The sequence below is a fragment of the Papaver somniferum genome, chromosome 9, assembly GCF_003573695.1.
Source record: "Papaver somniferum cultivar HN1 chromosome 9, ASM357369v1, whole genome shotgun sequence".
Classification (NCBI taxonomy): domain Eukaryota; kingdom Viridiplantae; phylum Streptophyta; class Magnoliopsida; order Ranunculales; family Papaveraceae; genus Papaver; species Papaver somniferum.
Window position 1 is genome coordinate 9,328,654 of NC_039366.1, and position 9,768 is coordinate 9,338,421.

The 9,768-nt window shown below is 38.6% G+C and overlaps 1 protein-coding gene and 1 long non-coding RNA gene across 5 annotated transcripts; both read right to left on the reverse strand.

The window, feature by feature from the left end:
• Positions 1 to 2,239: 2,239 nt before the first annotated feature.
• LOC113307602 lies at positions 2,240 to 4,416 on the reverse strand. 2 transcript variants are annotated; one of them, XR_003339209.1, is made up of 6 exons: positions 4,347 to 4,416; positions 4,193 to 4,253; positions 3,498 to 3,564; positions 3,148 to 3,242; positions 2,985 to 3,073; positions 2,240 to 2,343 (listed from the first exon to the last, which is right to left on the reverse strand). It is a non-coding gene; the product is annotated as an uncharacterized LOC113307602 (long non-coding RNA). The 2 variants fall into 2 exon arrangements; XR_003339208.1 differs by having other exon boundaries at positions 3,148 to 3,342.
• A 69-nt stretch (positions 4,417 to 4,485) lies between these two features.
• LOC113307636 lies at positions 4,486 to 6,547 on the reverse strand. Of its 3 annotated transcripts, XM_026556086.1 has the most exons (4): positions 6,167 to 6,547; positions 5,202 to 5,469; positions 4,943 to 5,109; positions 4,492 to 4,581 (listed from the first exon to the last, which is right to left on the reverse strand). In XM_026556086.1, exons 2-4 carry the CDS (start codon positions 5,366 to 5,368, stop codon positions 4,493 to 4,495), a joined length of 423 nt encoding a protein of 140 aa, XP_026411871.1. In that variant the 5' UTR covers positions 5,369 to 5,469; positions 6,167 to 6,547; the 3' UTR covers position 4,492. The 3 variants fall into 3 exon arrangements, 1 of the variants encoding a protein (XP_026411871.1); XR_003339219.1 differs by lacking the exon at positions 6,167 to 6,547 and adding an exon at positions 4,686 to 4,860 and having other exon boundaries at positions 4,486 to 4,581; positions 4,943 to 5,463; XR_003339218.1 differs by lacking the exon at positions 6,167 to 6,547 and having other exon boundaries at positions 4,486 to 4,581; positions 4,686 to 5,463.
• Positions 6,548 to 9,768: the final 3,221 nt, after the last annotated feature.

Sequence of the window (9,768 nt, forward strand, 5' to 3'; positions counted from 1 at the left end):
TGGTAGTTGAATCCAACGGTCGCTCCAATGCCTGTGCATCAAATCCCGATGATTCCGCCTTACACTACAGTACCTAACTCCATCTGGTGCCGTTAACTTCGTTGCACCTCAGAATCCGACGGTCGCTTCACACATCCTTCCATCTATCCGTTCGATTCCACTCAGAACCAATGATCCAACATCTCAGATTCGCCAACATCTAAATTTGATATCCCGCCTCACACAGTAGCAGACTATACCTATACCCTGACCCGACCCATTCTTCTCCTCTTTCTTTCTTCTCCTCCACCCGACAGTAGCTCTGCAACTGCAACTGCACCTCCCCTCTCTGCCATGCCGCTGTCGCTTACACCACCATCACCTCCACAGTTCTGTCACCTCCACAGTTCTGCCACCACCACCAGTTCCATCACTGCCACTACCATCCCCAACACCCTAGCCTAGCTATTTTCTTCATCTCACAACCTCTGAAACCCTAGGTTTTGGGGTGAGTAAAATATCTAGAAATTAGGGGACAATAGGAGCAGGAAGAGCATCAGAGGGACATCAAGAAGCATGGGTCGAGCAAATTTTGGGAGTTTGTAGGTAAATTTTATGTAATTTAAAATTGCCCTAATTTTCTGATTTGGGGAAAATGGGTGTAAACCCTAATTTGCTATTTTGGGTATAAAAGGGGATGTGTATGAGATGTAAAAACTGTTCTTGGACTAGCCAAGTTTCCACCCAATTTGGGTTAGGTTAATTCCAATGTTAAATTGCACTGTTAGTTTTTGATGCTCCTGTTAACTTTCATTGCCCCTGTTAGTTGCATTTTCACTCTTAATTGCATTTGTTGTTATGTTAGTTTGCAATGTTATGTTAGTTTACTCACTGTTAATCACTGTTATGCTGTTTGTCATGTTCTAAACTATCATGCTAGGGACTTGATGAATCACTAATTCCTTATTGTGTAGTACATTGATTATATTGCTTTAGAAGGCTAAGCAGGTTTAGGAAAAACTTGAACTTAGTTCATCATCACCTCACTTTCACAATGTATGCCATGTATACTTTGTAGTTAGGTTCATGAGCTGTTGATAAGCTGCAACTCAAGCTGAATTCATAAGCCTTTGACTAGTTGTGCTGTAGAAAGACAATTAGTGCTTTGGAAATAATACCATAGTTGTGTTTAACTTTCTATAGGAGAATACATAGTAAAAGTTAGAGTGAATTCAACCCCTAGTTCCCATCCATAATCAACCTTCCCTGTCATCCATAAATCCATCTTCAACTGTTAGTCTTGTTTTCTTTCACTTGTTTGTTTCATCTGCATTTTCTGTTTTGCATTTTCTTTACTACTTGCTTCCCCTCCTGCCACTTCTGTTGCATTTCTTCTACTGTTGCAATTGCTGCTGCAGCACTTGTGCTGCTGTGCTTTCCCTTGCTGCTGCCACTTCTTCTGTTGCTGCTGTAGCTTCCTCTGCTGCTGCTGCCTTTCTTGCACTGCTGCTGCCACTCCTTGCCTTGTGCTGCTGTTGCAGTACTGCCTTCTTTTCTTGGCCCTGTGCACTGCTTGTGCTGCACTGCTGCTTCCTCTCCTGCTGCCATTCTTTGTTGCAGCTGTTGTTTTCCCTTGTTGCAGCACTGTTGTTAGCCCAGCTGCTACTGCTTGCATCTGCTCTGCTGTGCACTCAAGCCCAAAGCTCACTTCCAAAAGCCCAGAGCACAATTTGAGCCCAACTGTAAGACCAAAACCAAAGCCCAGTTCATTAAGGCCCAAGTCAAATTCATTGTTAAGGCCCAGCCCAATTCATAAGTGAACAACTGAGCACAAGACTCAGTTCAGTTCACTGTAAGGCCAGAGCCTAGTGAACTGTTAAGCCCAAGTCATAGTTGAACTATTGAGCCCAAAGCTCAGACCAGTTTCTAGAACCAAAGCCCATTTGCACTTCAAAGATAACTGAGCCCAAGCTCAGTTCATTTTATCTTTAACAAACCCACTAAGCCCAATTCATTCAAAGGGCATTCAAACCCATTATCACTCAAAACCCCATTTAAGCCAAAAGGCTTCTAAACCCAAAGCAAATCTAGGAACCCAATTAGCTAAAACACTTCCGAAACACACCCAATCTCTGTGGATCGACCCGTACTTGCACGAGCTACAACTGACGACCGTGCACTTGCGGTATTACTGTAGGCCCGCGTTTCCATTGCTTCATTTTTATACACATCTCCGGGCCCGCCATTTTTAAACTCGATAAGCTCCTCCGATGACGATGAACTTAGCCAATACTTCATAAATGATATCAGGCAGAGCATCCATGTGTTGTGTCCCTGGTTCACATACGACAAAGAACGTCGTTCCTGCAAAGCAAATCAACAACAGCACAATGACTTCGTTCAGTTCATAATACACGGTAGAACAAAATAAGTTACTAGAGTACACTTCATATTCTTTCTTTTAATGTTGGAAGCACGTGTGAGGTAATTTGAGAGATTAGACCTAGATCTAGGTCATGTAAACAACAGTTGGCTCATCAGTAGCAGGTATACAATCATGCAACAAGAGTGAAAACATAAATGAAGAAAGCCAGGAATTCAGGAAAAGAAAAGGACTATAAGATAATTACTTTTGTGGAATGCTTTTTGGTATGCAAATACTAACATCACAGGGGAATAATGTTCAAGCTCGTATCAACATCCAACATGTTATATATATAGTGGAATATAAGAGGTGCAGATTATAACCCAAGATTCGGCATGCTATCTGACCCAAATAAGTAGAAAAATCAGATCACAAAGGAGGTTCAGGGTATGTTGTCAACTCACATGTGCGCAAGGGGAGCTACATGATTGCTCTTTTTTAGTTTCACGAATAAAACATTATGCAGATTATGTGACAAAAGTTAGTTTATTCTAACTTCCTCTCGTTGAACACTACTAGTGCAAGCAGACCATAGAGAAGATATTCACTACTGTACTAATGATCATGATTGAACACTTACCTTAAGAGAGGTTCATACGTATCTTCCCTTGCAAGATATTTATTATGGAACAGTGTGGCTTACTTTGGGTTGGCTAATATATAAGACAACTGAAATAAAACCAAATCGTACATTAAATTCTATGGAGAAAACTTAAAACATGAAAATGTGGTGAACCAGGTACCTTGTCGTCACCGTATTTCTTGGCCTCGACTTCCTTCTCCTCCTTATTTTTGGATCATCACTTTCCTTATTTGCTTCAGATGCTGCTACATCACTCTGAAACCAGAATATAACATTAACCATGATAATGATTCTGCTTATCCTAAACCAACATGGCCATTTTTCCAAAAGCAACCAAAAATATTCCACTCGGAAGCTGTTACAAACACAACACAAATTTATGAGCGTCCATACCTATAAGTACCGATACTTTCAATCCTTACTGAAAGTTAAGATACACAATGAAAGTACTGTGTATACTTCTTTATAGTAATTCAATAAGAAAAAGGCTTCTAGGTCATTGGAAAAAACCTTTATCAAGATCTGTATCTTCAAAAATTACAATTGGACTTTTACCACCAAGTTCCATAGAGACAGGCTGCCACACAATCACAAACCAAATGAGAAGGCTCAAAAATATAAAAAAATTGACCAATTGAGCTGCAGAGACCATCTCCTTAGAACCAGTTACAGAACTTCCAGTGAATGCAACCTGGAAAAATACTACTAAATTGGAAAGAAGAGAAACATAAGAAATGCAAAAACAAGTTGAAGCACAGTGTAAGTAAGTCAAGATTTTAGAACTGAACTTCCATAGTAATCACCATGGAAGATTTGGATCAATGGTTGGTCCTATGTATTAGAAAGCAACATTACCAGATGAGCTACAGGACAAGTTATGTCCAAATGAGCTACATGACAGTTACAGGAATTGAGAATAATTCTCAAAAAACCACGAAAATGTTATGCAGTGAGCTTATTAACTGGTTAAGTTAAGTTATGAGGCAAAAGATTATAAGTGAGCTCATTTATTACTATCTACCTTCATATTTCACAGATCAAAAAGTAACTTGTATGCTTTCACTCACAAGCAGCATACCAGCATAAGGTCTTAGTAATTCAAACCAGATGGGGGTACAAGTAAAGTAAAGTAAAGGAATGATTATCTTTCAAATAAGCCACATGTTATAGTTTAATCATCTCAGCTCTATAGTTGAGGGTCATACCCAAGCGAGCAGCACAAGCATTTCTAGTATTCCCACCTCCTTGTATTCTCCTTGATGTTAACTGCACAATTCAGGTGCAAGGTTCTGATAAGGAGACAAATATGAAAGTAACTAAACCATTTGGAGGAATCCAATTCCTTTATAGTTCACTAACCTGTCATGTAATAAGAACTCGTCTGCAGTTCTCATTCTATTCTCCTCGTATTTCAGCTCTCCTTGTATACTCATTGATGCAAGCTGCTCAATTCAGGTGCAAGGTTCTGATAAGTAGACAATAATAGAAAACAACTTCTGCTTACTTTAAAACTGCAGCAGTATTAAAGAAACATATAACTTATAGCACCTGTTCAAATACCCAGAAACTTCAATTATTTCCACATACGCAGGACCTGAAATCATGGATTCAAGTTGAGAAAAAGTAAGATAATAGAGTTATGACAATATGGATGAACCAATGAACTAATCTGATCGATATCTTAGTAATTAATCATACCATAAAACCAAGCAACAAATTGTCATAGCGGTAAGCTTATGGTTTTTTTAGATTAAATTCCTTCTGCTAGGCCATCTGAAGAAACAACAGTGTGGTCGAAAAAGTAAAGAGCAGCTACCATTATAGCTGGTATAATGGCAGCAAAAATGTAAGCCGGTGGGACTTTTCCCATATCCTGCAGTTTCGACATAACATTTCAGCCATATACAACAACTAAAAATTTAAATTTGTGCATGCACGTTGATCTAAGTAATTACCTTGATTACTGTCCAATGATATAACGATGCAGATTTCCATGGAAGAGGAGTATAAAGCCTTCGTGGAACTCCATATGGAACTTTGCTTGGAATACGAAATGACATCGCTGCCCACACCACAACAATGAAAGGAACCCCATAGTCTACAATAAAGCTTCCAAGGAATTCTGTTATAATAAATCAGTTCGAAAATGTTTTCAAGTTCTAAGTACTCTTATACAGAAGTACAAAGTTAGATGAGTTTAAAACGGTTCCACACCTGTGCCATAATTCCAAGACCTGGACCTCCTTATTTTTAAAGAAGTAAAGAGAAGTCCAAAGGTGAAGATTAGTACCAACAGTCCATTTGTAAACAACCACACACTGGAATTGATATCTTTCTTCATTTGGATTTTCAGACTTCGAAACTGCAAATTCACTAACCATTCCCTTAATGGCCTCTTGAATCAAAAGGACCGCAATCAACACACCAAAAAGTTCTCCAGCAATCCTTGTAAATCTAGTGATGATAGTACAAGCATTGAATACTGCAAGGAGAAATACTCCACATTATTTCATTAAAAAGGAAAAACTGGTTTCTAATAAATTCATCAACAACAAATGTATACCTCATTAATCAAAGCAACAAATCGAGCAATACATAACTCATAGAAATTGAAGTACAATAAACATAGACATACCAGTAGATCATAGTATTATTCCTGGCCGTGTAGGGTCTTCCAACTTCAATACAAGCACCTGCATCAAAGTAGAAAAGCAAATAGCTATTAAAATCAAGCAAACCAAGCACTTTTCCATTTAACATTCTTTGAATCAAAAATTACAAATGAGATTCAAATTGAAATTAAAATTGAGATAAAAACCTTACATATCTGACCTAAACCCCAAAAGTTTAATTAGCTAGATACACAGAATTATGTCGACAAACTAATCATCTATACACTTCACAACAACAAAGAACATGTTTCTGCCGTAACTCACCAAAATCCCCAAAATCAGATCCAGTGACAAAAATTCCCAAAATCTTAAAACAAAAGACACCCTGAGAGAGAAATGACACACCGAAGCACATCTTGAGTACGAATAGATCTAATAATAATCTCAGTACCCATAGGAGTAAATCTGATTCAACAGCAAACCAAAATTCAGATTTCAACTCATCATCATTAAAAAAAAATTAAAGAAACAAAAACAGAAATAAATGGAGTATTACAATAAACTAACCTTATGAATCACAGAAAAATAGTTGTAATGAGTAATCTCCTTGGAAAATAAATTTCATTCGAAGAACCCTAAATTCCTTCATGACTCAATTAAGAAGAATCTATACCCTAGTTTCTTCATGAATCAATTGAGAAGAATCTATACCCTACTTTCTTCATGATCCAATTGAAAAGAATCCCTACCCTGAATGATTTTTCTTGAGAAAAAAATAGAGAGAAAGATAGAGATTTCGATCGGCTGTGAAAGAAGTTGTGAGAGAAAACTAAAATGGTAATGGAATATAGAGATATAGACGAGGTTTTGGAATCGATGGAGTTTCTAGTTCGTGGTGTTTGGAGGATAGCGAATTTTCTTCTGCAGAGAAGTGAAGAGAGATAAATAAAAGGCTGGTAAGGATAAGGAAGAGGGGGATTTTTCCTTGATAGGGAAGTGATAAAAACGAGAGAGAAGTGTTACCATCCTGCCGTTCTTTTCAGGAGCGAATCGTGACCATTGAAGTGTGGGGCCCATCAGATCTGAATCGGGGTTGAGGGTCGTTACATCGGTAGTTCTATGATGGCAAAATGGTAAATAAAATTTCTAATTCAGAGACGGCTTACTAGGCTCTCGGATTTTTTGCGTTTTTTTATCAGATCAGAGACCGCTATCTATGGTCAACGTATCGGCTAGCGTCATTGAGGATCTCTGATGTGGGTCATTTAGACCCCATTTTCCACTAGTGAGAAAATAATCGTTTGGTCTTTTTTTAGGTGGTCCCATGTTTGTTCGGTCCTTTGGGAAAACGCCTTTACTGTTTGGTCCATAATTATTTAAAAATATTAAATGGTCCAAAGTACCCTTCCGTGTTAATTTTAACTTATTTTTTGTAGCAGTTCATTCGTCAAAATGAACTCCTGTTAATTTCTACTTAATTTTTCAGAAAACCTATATAAACCAGAGTTCATTTCAGAAATGAACTCCTGATAAAAACCTATATAAACCAGAGTTCATTCTAGAAATGAACTCTTGTTAAGTTCTACTTATTTTTTCAGAAATCACCTTTTATCAGGAGTTCATTCCAGAAATGAACTGCTGATAAAAACCTATATAAACCAGAGTTCATTCCAGAAATGAACTCCTAATAAAAACCTAAAAAAACATAGTTCATTCCAGAAATGAACTCCTGATAAAAACCTATATAAATGGTGGCTCTCTAAAAGAGTCACAGAAATGATACCTGCAAGTGCACAGGGTCTGTTGTAGTGAGTGTGCAAGGCAGGGTCGAACCACAGAGACTAGGGTGTATAGTTGAAGTGATGAAGCAAGTGACAGTTAACAAGAAAAATCAGTGGTAGTGAATAAGAAACAGTGAAACAAAGACAAACAAACCAAGGCTGTGAGCCAAGGGCAGTGACAGAACTGAAAAACAGTAGCATGTAAAGCAAGTAAACAGGAACATGGTAGGGATTTTGAATCCACATCTTGATCCTAAACTAAGGCAGATCCTAATCAAATCATGTTCTTGTTTCATCTCAGGGAAGATTATGGATGATTTAACTAATCTTACTAACTTACCCCTAGCATCAACTGTCTTTTTACAGTACAGCTGATCACAGGCTTGTTTGCTCAACCAGTTATCTAGCAATCCGCATTAGTGGAAGGTTAATCCCCTAAGTTCTCTAGTTCACCCCTAGCATTGAGTGTCTTCTTACAGCACACTCAATCACAGGTGCATTTGATCACTAAGTTTACTAACTTCCCTACTTCAATTAAGCACAGTCCTTCAAATGGACTGAATCCTTAGCTACTCTCACTCTTACACCCCTAGAATCAGCTGTCTTCTTACAGCACAGCTGATCACAGGTGCATTCACTCAACTAGCCAATTATCAATCCTACTTAGTTTCAGCACTACAAGAACAAGGACTATCCTAGCTTACAATTCAAGAGTATCATCTAACCCCTAGCAAATGGAGTTAGAACATAATGAAATTAAATGACAATGGAATTGAAATTGTTTAAAACATTGAACTAAACTTGAACTGAAATTAAATTCTAAAATGAACTGAAATTTACAAAACAATTTAAACTAAGAACTAACCCTTGAGGCACTGGCTATTCCAGTCCTCTTGGGTGAGGCACTGGCTATTCCAGTCCTCTTGGGTGAGGCACTGGCTATTCCAGTCCTCTTGGGTGAAGCACTGGCTAGTCCAGGCATGTCTTCTAACACACACCCACACATCATATTTATAGTTACAAGCTTCAATTAGGGTTCTACACAAGTTTTCCCCAAATCCCCAAAAACAGCAGAAATTAGGGTTACTGATTTACCTAATTTGATGGGATGATTTGTTCCCATGTCTTCGACCCATCCTTCCTCTGCTCTTCCTTCTCCATCTCTTGTTCCAACTGCTCCTCTAGCTCGAGCTATTTTATCAATTTCTCTTCTTTCCTGTCTCTGAAACCCTAGGAGAGTAATTGGTATGATAGCTGGCTAGAAAGAAGGGGAAATAGATGGGGTTTCGTTAGGTAATAGCCATGATGGCTTTTGGTGGTGGTTGTGGCAGTTGAGGAAGGTGGTGGTGATGATGGTGGTGCGGCAGGGTATGGTGGTGTTGCAGAGGGTGAGGGAGAAATAGAAGAAGTCGATGGAAAATGGATTGGGGTGCGTTTGTTTTGGGTATAGGGTATTTGGTACTCGGGTGTTGAGCGGGTTTAGCAATTGTTGATGAACAGCGAGGATGAGACGTTGGATGCGAAGATGATGGATCGATCTAACGGCGAGACATAAGGAAGCGAGGAGCGACCGTTGGATGCGGAAGTACAACGAAACTGACGGCTCAAGATGGAGTTAGGTGCTGTAGTGTTTGACAGGAGCTTCAGACTTCGATGCACGACGATGAAGCGACCGTAGGATGCATCTGTGGATCCAATCTGACGGCTACGAGCTTAGGCAGGCTTTGGGCTTGGTCTTGGACTTAGGTTAGAGTTTGGGCTTAGACAATTCTGAGCCCACTTCTTCTTTAAGAACAAATTCTTCCTTCCAAGCCCACTTCTAGTTGATCCGGCTCTTGCAAACATCATTCTCCGCTGCCTTTCTGCGGGAGTGTTTGCCGTTTCTTTGCTCTTTTCACTTCGTGAGTTAACCAGGCTTTATTTAGTACCTAAAAATGCAAAACTAATTAAGAAAAGTATTTATTCTTGAAAACAATGAAAATACAGAATATGGGATAAAATGGAGAATTAATGCACAAAAGATGAGTTAAATGCCAAGAAAAATATATAGAAATGTGCACTTTTTAGCACTCATCAATAAACCAGAGTTCATTCCAGAAATGAACTCTTGATAAAAACCTAAAAAAACAGAGTTCATTCCAGAAATGAACTCCTGATAAAAACCTAAAAAAAAAACAGAGTTCATTCCAGAAATGAACTCCTGATAAAAACCTAAAAAAAACAGAGTTCATTCCAGAAATGAACAACATCATCATCATCATCATCATTCTTCATCTTCTTCGACGTCTTCAACAGCAGCAACAACATCGTATTCATCAGGTTCATCGTCTTCATCATCTTTAACATGAGCAGCAACAGATCTTGAAAGTCTTCATCATCTTCATCTTC